The sequence below is a fragment of the Passer montanus genome, unplaced genomic scaffold (genome assembly GCF_014805655.1).
Source record: "Passer montanus isolate IOZ18808 unplaced genomic scaffold, ASM1480565v1 scaffold8, whole genome shotgun sequence".
Classification (NCBI taxonomy): domain Eukaryota; kingdom Metazoa; phylum Chordata; class Aves; order Passeriformes; family Passeridae; genus Passer; species Passer montanus.
Genome location: NW_024373256.1, coordinates 5,614,756 through 5,636,496, shown reverse-complemented (window position 1 = coordinate 5,636,496; position 21,741 = coordinate 5,614,756). Strand labels below are relative to the sequence as shown.

At 42.0% G+C, this 21,741-nt stretch overlaps 2 protein-coding genes across 11 annotated transcripts in view; both read left to right on the top strand.

Moving 5' to 3' along the window:
• Positions 1–11,130, top strand: part of DNAAF5 (dynein axonemal assembly factor 5) — a 28,760-nt gene extending 17,630 nt beyond the window's left edge. Inside the window, 5 exon segments of the mRNA XM_039731925.1 lie at positions 1,313–1,460; positions 4,878–5,028; positions 6,338–6,494; positions 7,635–7,826; positions 8,316–11,130. Coding sequence (XP_039587859.1) covers positions 1,313–1,460; positions 4,878–5,028; positions 6,338–6,494; positions 7,635–7,826; positions 8,316–8,464 — 797 coding nt within the window. The 3' untranslated portion in view covers positions 8,465–11,130.
• Positions 11,131–11,338: 208 nt separating this feature from the next.
• SUN1 (Sad1 and UNC84 domain containing 1) overlaps positions 11,339–21,741 on the top strand; it is a 32,861-nt gene continuing 22,458 nt past the window's right edge. For 3 of the 10 annotated variants that reach the window (XM_039731920.1, XM_039731919.1, XM_039731915.1), the window contains exons 1-2: positions 15,207–15,531; positions 21,326–21,422. In XM_039731920.1, the coding sequence (XP_039587854.1) occupies positions 21,346–21,422 (77 nt within the window). In that variant the 5' untranslated portion in view covers positions 15,207–15,531; positions 21,326–21,345. Of the gene's footprint in view, positions 11,468–15,204; positions 15,532–16,752; positions 16,811–21,325; positions 21,423–21,741 lie in introns of those variants that run through there. The other 7 variants (XM_039731917.1, XR_005630176.1, XM_039731924.1 and 4 more) reach the window with 7 other exon arrangements.

The following is a 21,741-nucleotide window of genomic DNA, read 5'->3' as shown; positions in this document are numbered from 1 at the left end:
AAATGCTATTGAGTTTGTTTTGGAATCTTGGATACTTCAATCTGTCCATCCCATGTGTGAGGAATATTCTTGTCATCATGAATACCACTGTTGAGTCTCCTCTGAAGGATTTTCTGAGTTAGTGGAATTGGATGGAATGTGCATCTTAAGGATGCAAAGCTGCTGAAGTTCTTAAAGGAAAGTACTTTATTGCAAAAATGGGGCAGAAAGAGCATTCTACAGCAAGAAACTTGCAGAATAAAGTGTGTGTGCAGTCTTTATGGACTCTTCCTCTTTAAAAGCAGGCAGATGTTAGTCATTATCAAGGAGAAAGGCATAAATTTCCCTCAGTTGTGGGAAAATAACTTCTTAAAATGTTGGGCTAACAGCTTAGAGTTTTGTTTGTTTGTTTATTGTTTAAATTTATCACAGGATGTGAAAATATTAACAAACTAAAGAGTTCATTTGGAAGATATTTTTATTTCAAGTAGCTTCTAAAATACATCATATTTTGGATTGTCTTATAAGATGAAATAAGCATTATTTAAACAGGGAGAAGGAATGCTGCTGCAGTCATTGTATTATCCAAGTTTTGAAGCTGATCCTTTCAAACAGGCCCTTTCCTATGCCTCTGGGAGTCATGAACATTTCAAATGCTGCATGTGGAAAACTTGAAAGAAGAAAAAAGTGTAGTTAATGCTGCTGTGTCCAGAGGTGTGAGGGTCATGCCAGATCCAGTGTAGTTTTTCATTAAGTTTAAGAAAACCAAAGCTTTGTGCATAGCCTCAGACTTGCAGAGTTACAAGGGAGCAGCATTCATCCCCCAGCCAAAATGCCCTCTGGTACTGATGGTCCCAGCAATTCTGGGGTGTCTTGGATAGATCCATTCCAGAGTCATGAAATGATGGAATGGTTGGGTTGGAAGGAGCCATCAAGTTTCAACTCCCTGCCTTGGGCAGGAGCACCTTCCACTATCCCAGTTGCTCCGAGCTCCATCCAGCCTGGCTTCGGGCACTGCCAGGGATGGGGCAGCCACAGCTCCTGTGGCCAAATGTGGTACAGCTATGCCAAGCTGACTAAATGAAATGTGGGGAACTGATCTTCAGGTGCTCTGGCCAAAGCTGGGGGTACCTGAGCCCGTGGGGAGTTAGCCTGGGGATTTCTGCACCACCCAATATGGTGTCACATGGATCTCTCAACAGCTGCCATGCAAGAGTGGGAGGCTGAGGACTCTTTTAACACCACTTGTATTAGAAATTTTAATGCACCGACATATGAAACACCTAAATAGACCTCAGTATTCTGAAAAAAGCCTTCTGTGTTTGTTTGCTAGGTGCTGTCATAGGTGAAGCTCTGGATGACTTTGTTCTGGTTCTGAGGACGTGTCTCCAGCCAAGCAGAGATCCCCAGATGCGCTTAAAGCTCTTCACTGTTCTATCCCAGTTGTTGCAGAAAGCAAGTGAAACCATCAATTCTCAGGGGTAAGTGGGGCTCTTATTTCACGCAGCTATTTGAAAACTCCAGTGGCACTAAGAAATAATGACCTTGGGAGTTATTTAACCCCTATAACCATCTCCATGTGAGCGTGGCTGGAAGAAAGACTTTCCCACCATCTTCTACAGACTATTTTTCTTGCTGTAATTTTTAACAATGATTAGGAGGGTAGAGTGCAGTAATTAAAAATATATATATAAATAAATGGAAGTCTTGGCTTCCTCCACTGTAGTCTTCCTACCTGTGCCATTACTGGGAATTAAAAGGAATGTCATGCAGATCTGGATAGTTTTCAAAAAGAAAATTAAGAGCTGTGGTTCAAAAGAATACTTTTTGAAAGCTAAAAGGGAGATTCTTAGAAAAATAATTGGGGGATGTGAGTGTTACTTGTTTAAATACTGTAAAAACTGTAGTCATACTTGTTTAAATAATCATGTAACTGATTGATAGTTACAATATTAATCTAGATATTCTACAGTCCAGAAAAAAAGAAAAGCACTTTGAAAACAGTTTAAAGTGTTCCAGGATCTGACTATTTGTTTTAAACCAGTTTGTATCTAACTGAGAATGCAAAGCCCTTGGAACCAAGAAACCCAACCTGATGAGCTACCAGCTTCATTAATATACTCAGGAGAGGGAAATTATCAGTGTGCAAAAAGCAGAAGAATGTTTAAAAGTAATACAGTGAGTATGGCCACACAGCACCCAGCTCTGCACACAGCATGATGGAAGTTGTTTTGCTCAGGGCAGTGTGAGTGAATGGCCTTTGTCAGGATGAGATACATCCAGGGGGGGTCACAGTCCTGTTTGGATGAAGGATGGTCCAGTCCAGCTCTTAATGAGGCTCTGTCCTCTGACAACAAAAGCAAAGCCATGAATTTTACCAGGTTTATGTTCAAGACTAAAAATCAGTGGAAGCAGCTAAATGCCTCTGAAGTTTTGATCCTGCTTACCATGGACACAGCAAATGTTTGCATGTAGGAGGTAACATGTGGAGTTTTTGTGTTTGAAGCATTGTTTGCAAAACATTTCTGGAGGTTTTGATTTGTAAAAGCCAATCCAATTTTGTTTCAAATTACCTGGGTTTAGGATGTTAAATTTTAAAAAAAGAAACAACAAAAGCATACACAGAAAACCCCAAGACATATAAAGCAAAGTGCAGCAGTGTCCTAAAAGCAGAAAAGGAACCAATGCCAAACAAAAATGTATAAAAAATAATTAACATGCAATGAAAGTTTAAGTATGCAAGTTCATAAAATCAGTTTTAGGCTCTGCTTTGTAACATCTGCATAAGAGCAGGGTATTAATGTATCTGCAGGTCAAATTTTAGTGCTCTTGCATCCAGCTGAGAATGAAGGATCAACTCTGTAAGTACAAACAGCACAGACAGGGTATGTCCTTTCCTGGAAATTACTGACTTTTAGAATTAAGTTACACAGATTTACAGCAATAAGATCTGAAAATGGAAAGAGGGAGAATTTAATTGCATTAGCAACAGCAAAAATAAAATGTTAATGGTTATGAGAGATAGTGTTGGGGAACAGTAGTAAGTTCCAATTGCACTCTCACATTCACTGCTATCAGTAATTTGTTTAGCTCCTTGAAATGGTTCTCAGAGTTTGGGTAGGAAGGCTTTTGGTTATTATGCTAAACACAGTTGTGTGGTCACCTAATTGTGTTTGAGTCAGATAATTGCCAGATATTGCTTTCCTGATTCTGTTTCAAGGCACTAGAACAAACATTCTCACAAATAGCACAGCACCATGGTTAACATAATGCTGATGGAATTTACCTTTGTGTTTTGACATATTGTTTTCTCACTGCAGTTTAACAGAAGGTTTTATTAAAAACAGAAGCAGCTACTGGTCAGATAGCACAGACAGCACAGAGCTGTTTTTAGCTTTGCAGCTGAAAGGAGATTTGGAATGATGGTGATCATTAGTTTTATTTTTTTCCAACAACTTTTTTGTTGGAAATTAGTAATGCTTAAAAATGTGTTTAAAATACCACATCTAAAGGGTTTTACAGATTTAGATGTGTCTAATGGGATGTCAGATTTCTTGTTATTACTTAAGTGCCATCTACTGACAAGAAGCAGCAGTGGATGGATCTCTGACTTCTTCAGAGCCCAAGGGCTCCTTTGCCCAGGGGAAGCAGCAGCCAGGTGTATCTCTTTCCAAAATGTTGTAGGTGTGTGTCAGCACATGACTGAGGCCTGGCAGTGCAGCTGCTTGTGCTTTAGTCAGGTAATACTTGGATAACAGGGACTACCTGCAGCATGGGTTCCTTTTAAAGCACTCCCTGGTAATTGTTAGTTGTTAACACGGACCTGTGATGTTCCTCCTGTGTCTTGGCACATCACTAAAGGGGCCACTCATTCACCCTGGCAGTGTAGGACTGAAAAAGTCAGAAAAGTCAACAAGAGCTTGTTCCCTTTGTATCAAGCAGCAGGGTGGGGATGTGCTGTTTGGCTCTCAGGGGCTGCACTTTGAACAGAGCTCTGAGCTCAGTGGGACAGTCAGGGTGGGTTCAGTCTGTTTGCACACTGCCAGCTGCTCTGCAGGGCACAGGCACAGTGCATAACCTGAGCCTCAGTTACCAGCCTCAGCTAGACACTAATGTCTCTTTGATGCAGCAAAATATTAATTAACTTGTAAGATCTGTATTTTTTGTTCCTCTTAATTTGAGCTGTAACTAAATGAGTGTGAGGGAATCCTGCCTGTTGTAATTGCTGACTCTCACAGCAACTTTTAGCATTATAACAACCCACTGAATGGAGGAGGAGGAAAAACCATCAGCAAAAACATCACAGATTTACGTGTTTGTAATAAAAACCCATAGTATGGGGACTGGCACCATCAGAAAATCCTACAGACCTCTCATCTTTGGGTGAGACAAGTTTCTGAGCCAAGAGAGAGCTGAAATATTCTGTGTATGCTCCCAGTTGTATCAGTGTCATCAATAGCATTCATACTTTTCACATTATAAATACTTTTCCCTGGCCAGTCTCAAAGGGCCTCACAGATATTAATGAATCTCAGAGCATGGCACAGGGTGTTACCTCCACTGCACAGACAGGGAAGGTGAGACACAGAGAAGGTAAGTAGTTTACCAAGATAACACTGAGTCATGGTCATTGCCTGAAGTGGGAGAAAGTCTAGCCTCTCCTTTCTGTGAATGTTAGGTATTTCTTTAAACATTATCTAGAAAAATTAAGTTGTGAAAGCTTATCACATACATTACAATAACATTGCCTTGGAATATATTATTTATTTTTTTACAGAGTCTTTTTTTTTCCCTTTTCTGCCTATGTTTCTATGACAGAAAATTCTCTTTTACATCCTGTCAGTCTCTTTATCACTTTCTCATGAACCTTTATTTTGCTTTCTTATTTTTGGCTTCAGGCTGTTCCCTAGCTACCTTGAGACTGTGATAAAAGACATCCTGGCTCCTAATCTGCAGTGGCATGCTGGAAGAACAGCAGCTGCCATCCGTGCTACAGCTGTATTGTGCCTTTGGGCTCTCATCCACTGTGAAATGCTTTCACCAAAAGAGGTAAATTCTCTCTTTCTCATCCTTTGAAATCTTAGGCAGGAAAACAAAATAAATGCAAGGGGGGGAAAAAAGAATAAATTGTTAGGGTAAGTAATATTTTCAGAAGGACATACAGTCTTCATAATAAAATTCATTAATTGTAATTGAATGTTAATGACTGAAACAATCACTAGTGGAGGGATGATGACATCCTGAGAAGAGATCTGAGGCCAGCAAGATGCTGAGGTGTAAAACTGAGTAGCAGCAAATTTTGTAGATATTTTTTTCTAACAGATCATCAATTCTGTAGCCCGAGGTACTGACCACTGTGAACACAAAACCTGAGTGCTGCACATTGCTGGACCCACAGGCAGAGCCTGTGCAGCAGCACTGGAGCCAGCCAGGACGTGCTGTGCTGTCACGTGGCAAAGACAAGTTGTCTGGTTGCCTTGGAGCCCACAGGTCCATTTAGAGAAAATAAAAAACCATCAAAAGATTCTGAGAAAGGACAGGAGGACTTGAAAAGGAACATGAAGAATATGAAGAGAGACTGGAGTGCTAGCACTTGAAGAGTTGTTACCCATCCCTGATAAAGGATTAATTGAATCTGGGGGTGTTTTTGAAGCTTCTTTGCTAACAAATTAGCATTTGGAAATTATGCACTGGAAAGATGTTAAATACAAGGCCATTTTAAAAAAAATAATTTAATTTAAATGTTATTAAATGTTCACAGTCTTTAGTGTCTGTATAAGAGACCTTAATTGAACAAACTGCTTAAACACACATAACTGGTTGAGGTCACACATACAGAAACAATGATATCAGAAGCTGCTGTTCTAACTGAACATTTTTTTCTGAATCGTGCCTTAATGCCTATTTGGCGTTAATGGCTGATGTGGAACGCTCGGGATCAATCCCCAGCCGAGCCTGCCGCCCGGCCCGGCCCGGCCCGGCCCGGCCCGGCGCGTCCTGCCGGGCTCGGCGCGCCCTCTGCTGCTCCCTGCGCGGAGCGCCCCGCTCCGAGCCCCCGCGGCTTGGTTTTTGTATAAAGGCAAGTGAGATTTAAAGATTTTACAAGCTTGAACATACATACGAGTTACATAAAACTCATCTGCTTGTATACTGAGTGCTCGTGAGCTGGGTGATTGACTGGTGGATTTTCATTTTCCCAGCTGACCTAGAGGCAAAGTTAGAGCTCTGTAACTTGAGGGATTTTCAGGGTAACATTTATAGCAAACTTTGTAACTAAGCAAACAAGTATCTGGCACAGCTAATGGTAAGTGCTGTAACACTAAGGATATTTTTTCTATGCTTTTCTTATTAACTGTAGATCTTAAAAGTGAAAGATGAGCTGATGCCCCAAATTATTGCTTCCATGGATGAGGACTCTAAAATTACTCGACTGATGGCTTGTCGTATTGTTGATGTTTTTCTAAAAGTCTGTGGGAGGCAGTTTGATGCAGATAAATTTAAGAACACTTACACAGGTATGTGTGAAGGTTTAGTAGACTTGGGCTGAGGGCATTGTTGGTTTGTGTGTTTTAATCAAGATTGCAATGTTGACATTTGCTTTTTTACCCAAAGTACCACAGTTTGCTCGACTTGTAAGGGTTTGGCAGAACCGAGTATTCCCAACGTCATTATCCATCAGACCACTAGGTGGAACTTCACTCAATGCTTTGGTTTGTGCAGGCCTTGCCAGCAGCTCATCTGCATTGCTTCAGAGTTTGGACTACGTGAAATAATGTGCTAAGTATAGTGAGAGCAGAACAGTACTGCAGTGTATAAATGGAAGTCACATTGTTCTCCGTGCTGTGTTTGAGAGCCAAGAGCAAACCATTTCAGTGTACTATAAATAGACCTGAATAGGTAGTGGGTTGGGTTTTTATCTTAAAAAAAAATAAAATAAAACTCTAATGTCGAGTTGTGTATTGCCAATTAGAGCTAGGAGCTGTAATGCCTCTTAGGATGGAGTGCTAAACTATTATTCAGAAGTACAGACTATGCTTTGAGCCAGGTTTTATGTTCTTATACAGACAAATAATTTGGCTTTCCCTAACTCAGCATCTTAGCAACTGATAATTTTTTTCTGACATGGCACACAAGAAATCTAACTACAAACATTTTTATTTTGGAGAAATACATGATCAGATAATTCTTAAAGTATATTTGTCTTTGCATCTTGCATATACACGTAGTCTGCAGTGCAGTAATTCACTGAAACAGTAATATTTAATAATTTAATTCATATTGTTTAATAATGTAATTAATATCTAATTAATAGAAATTGTGTGCTTTATGAAGCATACAAATACTTAAACTCTGTAGTTCTGTAATGCATAAATAGACATCAATAGTTCCTTTTTAGAAGGAGTGCTAAATAATGTTCAATTAATCTAAATACTTCTGTATATGCCTTTTATTGTTTGGGCAATATCATCCAATAACAATGAATGAAGAGCTTTTAGGAGCTGGTACAGTGGTACGTGTATTTATTATGCTCAAAAGACAAAAATATGTCAGAAATGTAACAATAATTTGAGTGTTGACAGAATGCATTTGTCTTTTCCAAATGCAAAAGCCAACTCCAGTGTTCCCAGAGCATTTTGGTTCTTGCTCCTTTTCAGAGGTGTTGAAGCGTCTGGATGATGCCTCGGGTGATGTGAGACTGGCAGCTGCTCACACCTTGGCTAATTGGTTTAAGTGCTTAAAGGACAGTGATGTGAAATCCTCAATGGAAGGTCATGTTGAGTTTCTGTACCAAGAGCTGTTGGTACATCTCGATGACCCAGATGAAAATCTCCAAAAAGCAGTCCTAGGTAAGAAATTCAGTCATGTATGTTTTTACAATGTTTTTAAATCATCATTTTGAGTGAACATGAAGGCAGCACATACAGGTAGAGGATAACCCTGCCAGGCTGGAGCTTTCTTTGGGTTTCAGTGGATGAGCTCTGACCTTTTACCTGTGTGCAGAATGAATGCTTTGCCCAGTGTTCCCCAGGGGAGGTAGCAGGGCAGCTGAACCTCCAGAGATTTTATGGATGGTAAACAGGATATGGAGCACTGCAGCGTGTGACCACATCCCAGCCTGCAGGAGGGGCTCTCTGAAATCTATTAGTGTATCAGCCTGCGTTGAAGAACATAATTGTCAAAATAGAGAGCTCAGCAAATGGGGGAGGGAGGAATTGTGTTGTCATCACTGCATCACTTGTAGAACAATTTCCTGGTTTGCTTTCCACTGCTTTGAGGGAGCTTGGGTAGAGAAACACAAAGCAGCTACTGATTTATAAAACATTTTTGTCTTACAGAAGTTTTAAAGGAAGGAAGCATTTTATATCCAGACCTGCTGGTGAGAGAAATTGAAGGGGTTTTACACAAGCATCAAACACCAGTCTATTGTAATCAGCTGCTACATCACATTCAGTCAGCCAAGGAATCAGCTCTGAATCACTGCTGAGATTCTGTGTAGGAAACTGATGTGAAATCTGTATGACTTGGATTATCTTTGTATTTTGGTTTGCTTAAGAAAGGCTGGGCTGGAAGTACATTGTTTTTTCTTTGTAAATTCACTGTTGGTTCATTTGGAAGTGAAATTAGCGCAATTCTATGTTCTTTGCAGTTTGAACAGTTCTTTGTATTTCCTAGCAATAAAACAATGGTTTAATTCACTTTGCATTGGTTTTTCAGATACAAGGTTTAAAGAAGGCATGTTTTTTCAGGAATTTAATTTTTAGATTATTTGACAATGTAATAATTTAATGTCAGAGTTACTAATGTAATACAGCAAGGATTCAGTCTTTCAAAAAGCATTTCACACTGGATAAAATCACACTTCACAGTCAGGTATGTGGTGACCAGTTTTATTAGGAAGAAAAAAAGCAGCCAGACTTCTCCTTCGTAATGCAGCAAAGAGTATAATGTTTTGAATATTCATATTTATGCTGATATAATAGGGAAATGGGTAGCACTAAAAGAATAGTTTTTATTTTTATTGTATTACATTTCATGACTGGGAGTAAAGCTGAATTTTTTTAATTAAGGTTTATACATGAGAAAAAATGTGCTGTTTTGACATTTAGATAACAGTATTTATATTTTTGTACTAAATATATATCATTTTCAGTTTTTATGTTTATACCACTGTGCCTTGGAAAGCAAGCAACATTTGTTTGCATATTGCTTTGAAATTAAATTCTGTGACTTTAGGTTAAAGCTTGGTTTGTTTGGGGTTTTCTTCAGTAGCTTTGTAGAGTGTAAATTTTGGTGTCATCTTCTATTCTCAGCTGTGTAATAAAAACAGGGAGCTCCTAGATGCTGTGTTCACCATTGTGGGGTAGAGTGCTGGGGTTTTTTTGCACATACAAATCATGGAAAATCAGGATTCTGATGAGGGTATTTTAAATTATCTGCATTACAGACAGAAAGTGCTCTTTGGCTTCTAATTCCCAAGTGCCTTGGCTTTGTGTCAAGTCTAAAAACAGACTCAGTGGGGGTTGTTCATGCTCCTTATGCTGTAGGAAGTGCTCGTGTTTGTTTGTCCATCTGACCTAACTTTACCTTTTCAGGCCTGTGACACAGTTGTCAACCAACCCATGATCTGTTTACAGCAATGTCTACTTGCCTTCCCAAAGAAACATTTGAGACTGATTACACACACAAGTTTTATTCCTAGCTTAAAGGCAAAGGCAAACTTCTGGCCACTTCTCCACAAAACACTGGCTTGCTTTGAAAATTCTCCAAAAAGGGACAATCATACTAATGATACAGAATAGTTGAGGAGTTTCTTACGGATCCAAAAGCTATTGTGCATTCCTGTAGAATAGGATACTCATTTTAGGCCCTTTGTAATGTCTTTGAAGTTCAGCTTTCTTTGAATGAAAAGCCGAAGTACAGCTGTTCCTGTACTGAGCAGCATTTTAATTGACTAAAAACTATTAACTATTTAACTCACTGTAAGTGGAGAGGCAGCTAAAATTATTACAAGGCAATATGTATAAAATATAAATTTTGTGTAAGGCAATGTGAGTGAAGTAAAAATCCCTAGAGAACATTAAATAGAGTGAAGAGGTTGTGGAGTCTCCAGCCTTGGATATATTCAAAATGTGACTTGATACAGCCCTGAGAAACCTGTTCTGCCTGAGCCTGTTGGGCAGGAGTGGGACTACATACAGCATCTCCAGGGGTCTCTTCCAGCCTGACTGTTCTGTGGTTCCATGAAATTGTTTCCTTAGTCTAATCAATTATTAAAAAGCCAATTAAATTAGACTGGAAATAGACTCTATGCTAGCTGAGACCTTGTTCTCAAAATAGCCTTTCAAAGCCCTGCGAAGCAGGAGGTTCCTGCAATACAACCTAAAGTTTCACTTCAGCAGCAAGAACCCAGATCTTATGGTAAAGTTCCCTTGAAAGTCCCCTAAATGCATCCTACTTAATGATGCTACTACAGGCGTGATATTTTTAGCTTCTTGTGTTGACAAAATTTAGATTCTTTACCACTGATTAACAGCCTCATGATAGCTGCAGTACAAATGTTGGTCAAGTGCTTTTAATTACTCTTGTGATGTAAAGCAGAGATGTTTGCAAACCCAACTTCAAATGTGGGATGAGAGAAGAGAACATTCTTGGTTGACGTGGAATCTGGTCAAAGTTTTTCAAGATGTTCTAAAGCTGGCACACAAATAGTAAGAGCTGAAGTATTCCTCAAGCTTGATATCTTCAGCAGGCTGGGAATTTTTTGTTCCTCCATATGTTGAACATTTTGTTATCTTTCGGAGCTGTCCGTTGTGGGATGCCTCACAAAGAAAAATCTCCACATTATCCAGCAAACCAGCTTTTTCTTCAGAGCCAGGAGAGCTTGTTAAAATGAATATTCTAATAGTCCTTCTAGAGACATGCTACACAACAGCTTGATCTTGTTTGTGTGTGTGTGACAAACTGGGGATCTGCCACATGTCTATTAGGTCTTCTGGGTATAGGACTTGGTATAGTGCTAACCTTGCTTGTATTTCAATTTGTATTACCAAAATTTCTTAAATTCCTTTACAAAAAATTATTGTTATGTGCTGTCATATTACAGTGTGCTGTCAATGTGGTTTATTTAAAGTCATTTTCTTTGAGACTCAACTTTCAGCTTCACTCTTTTACTGGATCGGTAGGAACTCATCTAAAATGTTTTGGGTTTTTTTTCCTGTTTGGCCAGATCAGCTCTTATATTTTCTAGATTTAGTTAGTGCACATTACAGAATGTCACTAGCACTATATGCATTACGTCACTTTTAAGCTCGGGCAATTTTGGGGAGCAGAGCTGTTATCTCAAACTTTCAGGCACTTTAGATAAGCAGCCTTTAGCCCTGCCCTTCCTGTGACGAGCACTTGGGCCTCTGTCTTCGTCCTTGTAAGCCAGAAGAGCTGTTGTGAAGGATCCTGGGACTTGGATTCTCAGCAAAACAGAGGTTTTTAGGTAAGTGCATGCATTTGTCTAACTGAATATAGAATCTATTATATATTTGTTAACTACCTTACATAGATTGAATTAATTAGATGTTGAGAGGACAAATGAGATAACTAAACTTTGAGACAGGGTCTACATCAGAGAGCATTTTAGGAGAGGCTGGTGGTTAGGTGTGCTCCAGATCCATCCTCTTCTCCTCCATGTGAGTCCATCCAGGGAATGTGCAGATTTCCTCAGGAACACTGGCAGATTGCAGACACCCTGCAGGTGTCCAGCCCTGCAGGGTCATGTGAGCCCACGGGAAGGTGCACTAATGCACCTCTGTGCTTGTGTCAGCACTCTGCTCCCAGACACTGACCTCCAGCTCCAACTGCAAAGTTATTATAGGCTGAAATAACAGATCACAGATCTAATCTAATCTTTACACAGAGAAATTTAGCTATTAAGGTATAATAAGTTAAAACCAGGAGTAACCACAAAGAATTAGTATAGTCCATAGTACTGTTTTACTACTATGATAAAACTATCCAGTTATAATACAGTATAATCATAATAAATATTTATGTCATTATGGTAGAAGTTATTCTATTTATTTATTTATTATAAATAAATTGTACTATAATAGTTCTATATAGAAAGGTTAGAGTTCTGATGGGCTACTGCACAGGCTTTATCTTGCTGGGGGAAGCCCCTTGTCTGCACCACACAAACATACCAGAGCACTGCCCCAAAAATAAAGTAACATCTTGGCTTTGGAAAGCCAGCTGCTGGCTTGAGAGCAGCCAAGCCTCTGATTCATTTGCAGAATCTGTGTTAGGATCCCTGCAAAGGAAGGTGAGCAGCTGTTTTCTAGAAGAGTAGATCAGAGCTGGTCCTGCTGGATACATCATGGACTGCTCTGTGTCTCAGCCCTCCACGTGAAGCTCTAACCATGTTTTAAAAAGAGAGAAAGAAAAATAAAGGAAAAAAAAATCTTCATTATTAGGCATCTGAAGGATCAACAAAAATTACAGTTAACAAGCTTGTGTCCATTTACTGGGATCAATCCCCCAGAGAAGCAGGAGCTGAGCTGAAGCAGCAGATGAGAGCTGTGAGGAGAGCGGCTGCTCTGCCCGCCTGCCTTGGGTGTAATCGGCTTTTCTTGTTAATGTCTGAAATCCCCTGTAAGTCAGGACCACGGAGATCCAGAGGCAAAACTGATCTGAAGTGCTCTGCATCCCCCTTTACCTGATAACCCAATTGCTCTGCAGGCAGCACCCATTGCCTTTGGCTGAGGGGTGTGGGGAAAGGGCTCTGCTGAGCTTAACCAGAGGGATGCAGGTGGTGAGAAACCTTTTACTTAATGAGCAAGAAATCAGATTTACAGATATTTCAGGTGATTTTCATACTACTACATATATATGATGATCTGCCCAGCAATGGACACAAAGGTCACCAGTCCCATCCTGTGCAGCAGCGTGCCATGCCCAGTTCCACCAGTCAGAAACACCTCCCTGCACTGGTCCCTGCCACATTCAGTCTGTACCTTCCGTCACTGTGGGGATTTTCCCCTTTTGATAGCAGGGACCAGAATGTGGAGCACAACAGGCTTGCTAGGTGTGACTGCAGGAGAGCACTGGGAATGGGAATCATAGTGGGAAGGGAGCAGTAATGTGGGAAGGGAAGGGAAGGGAAGGGAAGGGAAGGGAAGGGAATAGAAGGGAGCAGTAATGTGGGAAAAAAAGGGAAGGGAAGGGAAGGGAAGGGAAGGGAAGGGAAGGGAAGGGAAGGGAAGGGAAGGGAAGGGAAGGGAAGGGAAGGGAAGGGAAGGGAAGGGAAGGGAAGGGAAAACTATAGAAACGTGGTCCTTGCATTGGTTTGGCCCTGTATCCCAGTTTCCCCATATCTGGTGTCAGTTAAGAAAGCTTTTTTTCCTCTAAATTCTTAACTGCCCTCTACAATGTTAAAAATGGAACATTGTTAATGTGGTCAATTTTTATTCTTACTGACCTTTTTTCTCTATACACTTCAACATAGCCAATAAAATTGTCAGCCCACTTTACATTCAGAAATTATTAGAGGCTGAGAAACCTTGAAGGAATTTTTGTTTGCCTCAGAGCAGTTTCTTCTGAAATGTGGAAAAATTAACTTCCTGTCACACCAGCTTGTTTTAACCAAACCAGGATATCTGACCAAGTTCCCGTTAAATCTTGGAAACTTAAAAAAAACTCTATTGCCTCTCATAACTGAGGAGTGGAGGGAAAATTGAGCTTCAGCCATCATCCTCCAGCCAACCTCTTGGACTGGTTGTGATGGAAAAACAACTGCTCAGGACAAGTCAGAGCAGCCTGGGAAGCTGGCAGCACCCTGGAAGAACGACATGCCTTGTCCTGCCAGAGCCGAGTGCTGCCTGCCCTGCCTGGGCTCCAGGGGAACAGGGTGGGAATCAGCCCGAGAGGGCCTGGCCTCACACCACCAAGGAATTTCAAGGAGACTCAGACTAAGAGGTGATTTTGCCCTGAGTATCTTAAGCCTTTCACTATTATCTACTCTTAAGACAGGAAAAGAGACGTGGAGTAAGCACAGAAAGAGAAGGAGTGGCCAGAAAACTGATTCTGCAAAATACTCAGTGCAGGGCGGAGGAGACTGGTGCAGGGCTGCACATCTGACCAAACCAGGCACTGGCTTCCAAGTGTCACTGGGGTCAGCTCAACTTTGGCATCCTAAAACTGTCATGTAGCTGGAGCAAAGCACTTCTAAAAGAAACAGGAATTGCCCCAAATCAGTGCTACAAAAATATCAGCTAATACCTTAAGTGAATGTGGTGAATGTGTTTATCTTGCATTTTCTGTTTCTTAAGGATTAGCTGCCTTCTCTCATTTTGTTTCCAAACATTTGGATTATTTGATAATTACATATTTATTAGCCAGTCTTTCACAGCAAGCTGAGTAATTTCTCTTGCACACACAAGTAAATAACAACTTATGGCCCGGTTAGGCTTTCCCAAGTGACAAATTCTCTATTCTTTTCACTGACATTGCACCATCCCTGCCAGCTGGGCCCACAAGAGAACTGTGGACTCAGGGAGACTGAAGGCTTAAAAAAAGTCACTCGGGCACAGGCTCCACATTGAATGTATTTGCATACATTCCCCGAGTGTTTGAACAATGGGGCTTGTTTCTTCTCTGCCAAGAACCAGTCCCATTCCTGGAAGTGTTCAAGGCCAGGTTGGACAGGGCTTGGAGGAGCCTGGTGTAGTGGGAGGTGTCCCTGCTCATTGCAGGGGAGTTGGAACTAGATAGGCTTAAAGGTCAGCTCCAAGCCGAACCATTCTCTGATTTCTTTTCCCCGGGGCTGTCCGGAGGTTTCTGTGGCCCGATGCTGGCGCTGGTGAGATTCGCTTGGGCACCACACGGAGCCGAAGCGCTTCAGTCCCACCGGGCCGGCCGGACGTGCTGTGCCAAAACCTTAGCGGAGGAGGGCGAACCACAGGGAAGGAAAATCCCAAAAAGGCCGAGTAGGAAGGAAACACCGGGAGGGAAAGTCAGTGAGTCAAGCAATAGAGTGAAAATCTGAGTTAACTCTCCTCGCTCCAGAGGCTCCCACAGCTCCATTTTGCGGAGGGGGGAGGCGAGGCAGGAGGCGGCCGGGCTGCGGCCGCTGGCGGGGGCAGCCCCCGAGCGGGGCCCGAGGAGGAGGCGGCGGCGGAGGCGGAGCGGAGCCCCGCGCCCGTGTGTGAGGGGCCGCGCGGGGCGGGCGCTGAGCCCGGGGCGCGGTGTCTCGGGTCTGCGGCCTCCCCCGAGCGGGGGATCGGTGTCCCTGCCGCGGGCAGCGGCGCAGGGGAGGCAGCGGGGCGTGAGGCGCCGCGGGCTGGAGTCGCGGGGCGGGCGCTGACCCCTGGTTAGCCCGGAGTTCTGTCGGTCGGCGCTGTTCGCTAGGAGCAGAGAGAAGCCTCAGCTGCCTCTGGGCCTGGCACCTGGAGGGTTTCCTTGTTAGAAGAAGCTGTAACCTGCAGCTTGCTGCCCTGCTTGTGAAGGAGCTGATAAGTGCGCGGTGGTGCCGGCTCGCCGTGGCTGCCGAGCCTTGGTGCAAAGGTAACGATGGGTGCTGTGTTCTGCTCGGGGTATGCAGACCTGTCCTCGCTGTCCCCCGGCTGTCACCTCGGGGCAGCTGCTTCTGTGGGGAAAGTGTTGTCTAACAGACGGGTTTACTGTAGAAGAGTTTGGCATCGCTCGCCGAGTGAGTGGCTGCTCGTGTTTTTACAGCAAAATGTGCTGTTTTGGTGCTGTGCTCCTATTGAGGTGCTAGTGCTGAGTTCCTCATGCCATGTTCACGTTTGGCTGCCCTTCAGTGACCACAGGGGGAGAGGTGTCAGGAGCACTGGAGACAGCACCTGTTTTCTGACAGTTCCTCTAAGTTTTAGGTCTGCTGGGAAGAAAAAGTATTTGATTTCCCTTATTTTGCGTTCCTTATTTTACGTTGCCTTATTTAACATTATACTATGTTAAAATAAAATACATTTTATAAATATATTGTTTATAATATATCATAGGGAAGGAAAATATTAGCCAGCAAATTCCGGGTTTCTGCAGCACTTGGAGGCCCCCCCATCTTACCATCTGGTTTTCAGTTTAACATTACGCAAAAAGGAAGTTCAATATTTGCTAATTTTTTTTTTTAATGTTTCTGTTTCATTGCTTTGCAACTGACTATCCCAGGCTAGTGCTTCTGTTGAATTTCCCAGTGAATCCTAATGTCTAATTCTTGCTTTTGCTTTGTGTGGGGTGAATTACTAGTCGCTGATTTTCATACCAGTGTTGTGGAAGTGAGTTGCAGGGTGTTTTTCATCCTGAGTGAGCTGGACGGAGGGTTTTATTGACAAGCTTAGCAGGCTTTTTACATTGCTCTATTAGTAAATGTGGTGGTGTATAGATATCCTTAAATCGGCGCTGCTTGGCTTGTAATTTGGCGATTATAAGGCGTGGACGTTTAGGCATTCAGGTGTCGCTTATAAAGAGCGAGATGTGGGGCTTTAATTTGATCGCTGATGCTGGGGTGTTTTATCGGGAGGTGAAGCGTGCCGGGCGAGGTACAGCACCGCCTTTTGTTGTGTGCGGCGGAGCCGCAGGGGTTAAGGCGGTGGGGCTGGCCGGGCCGCCGCCTCCAGTGAATTCAAACCCGGCGAGTGACGGGGAGCGCGGGGGCCGGGCCGGGCGCTGCGGGCTTTGTTGGGGCCGGGAGCCATTTTGGGCTCGATGGCCCGGCGTGTGCCGGCCGGCGCGCCCTCAGCCCGGGCCGCGGCGGCCGGCGGAGCGCGGAGCTCGGCCCGGCTGGGTTCTGTCAGCCCCCCCTCTTTAAAAAGCGTTTCGAGAGGTACAGAGTGTGAATGTGCGGTGTGGTGATGGGCCTGCGTTTTGTTGTTAGTGCTGTAGTTTGACATCTGTGTTTGGGTATCTGCCATGATGCCTAATGCATCCAGTGTAAAATATCGGGTTTATTACTTGTGGTGTTCTCTGTTTGTTTGCTCTTGCATTGCTCTTTTAAAGGAATAATAATGTTTTATGAATGTGTGTTTTAATAAAATGTTGATTTAGCTTGGAGCTCTTTGCTCTTCAGCCTGTTTAAACCAGCAATTTACTTGATATGGTGAAACATCCTTTTGTGGATTATATATTCTTAGGAATTTGCGTTCTTTAACCAAAAACACTGGTTTTATTGGTTATTCTGAATAATAGAACGAAATAAAAATTGAAATTACAAGTAAAAAATGGGTTGCTCTCAGAAACTTATGGAGTTGCATGTTCCAGTTTCATTGTTATTGGTAGTTTGCCTAAATCTGTTTACATATGTGGCATCAAATGTGTTAAGTCATAGTGACTTAAACTTACTTGGCTTTAAAATGTGAGGCTAGTAAAGGTTCTATTTGAAGCACTGCTACCAATATCTAAGACTTTATTGTATACATTTTTTATCCCTTGTAACATAAAAAATAAGACATGCTGTCTTGGGAATTTTCTCATTGTTTAACAGATTTTGGTGAACATTTCTACTCTGCCAGGGTCCCTTTTGTGAAATGGCAATTTACCACTTCCTTTGTTACAAAGGGCTTCATGAGGAACTGCCTGGACAGTATGTTTGTAAAAGTCTGTGTGCCCCAAAAGCCATCAGTGAGGGTTTGTGTCTGTCCCTGTGAGGTGTTTGTAGTCGTGGTCAGTGTTTGGTGCTGCTCCCCCTGCCTTGTGATGCTTCTGTGCAAAAAGGCCACTTGTGGAGCATTTCATCATCTTTCCTGGAAGCCAGGAAGCTTGCTGCCATGGTGCTAGGATTTTATTTGAGGCTGGCTGATTGTAAAAGTGACTGTCAGATAAGCTTTTTTTTGAGCTAGTGGTGCAGCCTCATGTTACTCAGCAGCTTCAAAGTCCTTTGGAGACAGCCAAGGGCCTTGTGTGCAGGTGAATTCTGCTACACTGCTTACAGGAGTTCCTGAGCTCCCTTGTGTTCTGACAGAGCCACAATCTGTCTTCTCCCGCCCTTCTGCTGTGCTGAGTTATTGTAACACAGATTCAGTTTAATTGCAAGGGACAGATGATGCTTAGGATGACTGGTGTGTCTGCTGCCCAAAAAAAAGGCAAATAATCCAGCTGTCCCCTCTGCAGGAGCGTGGAAGTTGGTTTGTAAGCTGAGGCCCACGGAGCATCCGCTTGCATTCCAGCGGAGCTGCGTGCTTCCCTGAATTCGCTGTGGGCTGTCCTGTCAAAGTGTTCTTATTCCTTGGGGCTTTTTTACAACTACAGGCTTGGTTCTTGTACTTAGTATTATGTTTATGGGCTTCTACAAAAGGGAAAAAGGCTATTTTGGAGTTTGGGCCTGGTAATCCTGCAGCAAAGCTGAGACTAGAAGTCTGCATGAAACTGAGTTCAGACAGATCTGTGGTACCTAAAGCAGAAAGGTGTTGGGCCCCCAGCAGTGTTCAAGATAGAACTAAGTACAGTGCCTGCCTCTCAGGTTCTCTGCCAAGTTTTGTGATTTAAGATTTTCAACATATTGTATTAGCATGTCTCTTTCTGTTCCAGTTGTGTATGAAAGTTTCATAAGCAAGAAGAATGATAATACATGAAAGGTGGAGTGCTGTTAAACATGAGTGAACAAATTAGAGTGAGTCAATGTCCTCCGCCAACCCTGTGTCTGTTTTGTAATACAGATGTAGAATATTTCTAAATAAATTGGGTTGATCATTTGTTTTGAAGAGGTGAATAACTAAGATTAAGCTGTTGAACTAAAAGTCAGGTTTAAAAAAAATCCAGTTTCATAGTGAGTTCTAGATGCCCATTTTTGCAAATGGTGCTGGTCATCTGTGAAGATGACTTTCAAATTCTTTTTAAGGCGGTTAAGTCTGTTTTGTTGCTTTGAAAAAGTGAGTGGAGATTTCTCCTCCTGAGTAAGAATTAATTTTAGAGCATCAGACATGCAGTGAATCAAACCAAGCCCCTAAATCTTCCAAGAGTGATTTCTAAGTGTGGTGTTTAGATGGCAAACCCGATATCTTCACTGGAGAGCTGGGTGCTATGAAACCCAGCTATTAATAGACCTACGAGGCTTTGTGGTTAGCACTGCCTTTGTCAAGCACGTATTTTATCCATAATAGCTTAATGATACAATTATAAACCTTATCAAATAAGAAATATTATTTATGTTCTAGCATTTGATTTATTCAGAAGTTAAGTAAAGAGAGAACTGGTGGTGACAGGGAAAAGGACAGGGAAGAAGCTGAGCCAATATGTTGTTTTTCAAACTCGGCCGTTGCCCTGCCCATATGGGCAGTGCAGACAGGGAGGAGCTGGGGAACTACTCAAAGCTCACTGGCATAGCTGAGCTTCCCATGTGGGAAAATATTGCTGCAAGTCAGAAGGATTAGCTGCTGAGTTGCCAGTTAAAAAATAGGTTTTATGATGAAACGATGCGTGCTAAGTACACACATCAACTCCAGCAGAAACTGAACAAGTTTCTTCTACCTTGGGGGTTAAAAATCTTTATTGACATGAACCAATTCAAACAGACCAACCTTAATCATAGTTTTCAGCTTCAGCAGTCATATGTCTGAGAAACCTGTTTTGCTGTTTTTTAATACTAGTGCTCTCTGATGTTATCAGCATCCCTCATCTTGAAATTCACAATATTTCCATGTTCGTTCCTGGCGAGCCATTCCTCTCTGGTCCCCATTTCCTATGTGCTAAATTGAGCTCCTGTTTGTTGATAAAGCAAGGCTGCAGTTGTTACCTATTCCAACAGAAATTGCTGCCCATTCTAGCAAAAGAATGAGGCTGCTTTGCTAATACTTCCGCACTACTGATTCAAGCTTCCTGTAAACAAACAATAAATTTATATACAAGTTAGTGAAAACATTATGGCTCTGGGGCAAATGAAGTGAATGTAGAGGGTCACTTAATGGAAATGTGTTCTCTATAATAAAAAAAAAATAAATAGCAAGAGACTTTATTTTTCATTAACTTCACTTTCCATGGGAGGTGCTTGGATTTAGGAAGCTACGATGCTTAGGCCCAGAAGTTTTAATATTTTTAAGTCTTCAGTAGTAGTGGAAATACTCTCCTGCCTTACTGACCTCAGGATTTGGAGGCTGCAGGTAGACTAAGAGCATTTTAATGTTACGTGTGCAGATTTCTTTTGAGCTGCTTTTGCCTGTACCTGCTTTTTGTCCCCATTTCTTATGCATATGTAGCTATACTAAATGATAACTCTTATTTCAGCATAGGAAAGTGTGTCTCCAAAATGAGATGCATGTCGATTATGAAAATTAGCTGGGGATATTTTTATCCTGGTTCAGATATATCATCACAGATGTGTGGAAACAGGAGCCATAGATAATCTGCAAGTAGCCAGGATTCTGCCTTGCTAACCGTGCAAATCCAGAATAACCAAATCCCTATTTGTTAACTAAATAAGCTATCATCCAAGAATCTTTTCTACAAAATTAAAATTTTTTTTGGCTAATAAAACTGAGGAGGACTGAAGGTTTTTTTGCAAATACTTTGAAATTGAAAGTCATAGTACCACAAGTAGTGACCCGTGCAGCTCTTCAAGTTAGTTGATATGACAACATCAGTTTTTATTTTGTTTACTTTCTGATACCCCATGGAAAGTTTTACAAATGTTGCTTGGGTGGTTTTGATTTGGTAGCTTTGGCTTTGTTTTTTTTGGACGTGGATGGCACTCTGGAAAATGTGCCTAATTCTGCCCTATGAGTCACTTTGCAGTTGGCTCTTTTGCTAGGGTGTGTATTCAGTGGTTTTACTGACAGGAATAAATGATGTGAAATGAAGGATACTCCCTCGCTGCTTAGTGGATGGTATTCAAAAGTGCTAGAACAAAATGATTTGACTATATGTAAAAACTTTCTCAAATTTCATCTGCATTATTCTTAATTTGGTGCATAGAGCAGCCTGTGCTTTGCTCAGAGGGCACTCAAAGCAAAACACATTTTGAAGAGATCTCTGAAGCATGGCTGCATGGTTCTTTAGATTTTTATACTTAGCTTCTTTAGGGGATACCAGCATAACGTAGTTCCTGTGGAAGTGTTGTAATTTGGTTGTGATAAGAGTTTGGCTCATAACTGCCATGTTCCAGAGAACTTGGAAACAGCTGAAAGTAGGGTATCATAAAGAAGGTCACAGCCAGAAATACCCTGAGCTTCCTGTGGCAATGATAGGGGATACCTGTCAGCAATACCACTCCACTACTGAGAGCTCCATGTTTCTGGTAATAGCTCTTTTATTTCAATGCTCAATAACACAGGCTGAACAGTGCAAGGGCTCCTAGAGTGACTTTATGTAACTTTAAGTCATTGCATTACTTTATTTTCACCTTTTACAGTATGATTTGAAACTGTCAACATGGACTTTTCACGTCTACACACGTACACCCCTCCCCAATGTCTGCCAGAGAACACTGGCTATACATATGCACTCAGGTGAGAACCTTTTCTTCTTGTAGACAAACTGTCTGTTCTCTGCATGTTGCTAATCTGGAGAGTTGAGCTTTCATGGTAAGTAGCTGACTTCTTTGAAGAAGTGGGCTTTTTCTAGTCTGGTTTGAAAACAAGTGCTGTGTCCTAACTGGAGGAAAGAAAATGTTGAACTAACAGGACAGTGACTAAGATAATGACTCAGTGTTTATTAGTTGCTATGAATAACTTGTGTCCGCCTAGTTACAACTGCTGTTGGATTTCTATAAATATGTCCTCAAAATTCTTCGATGTTTTGTGTCTTGTTACTTCAGTGTGTGCTTTC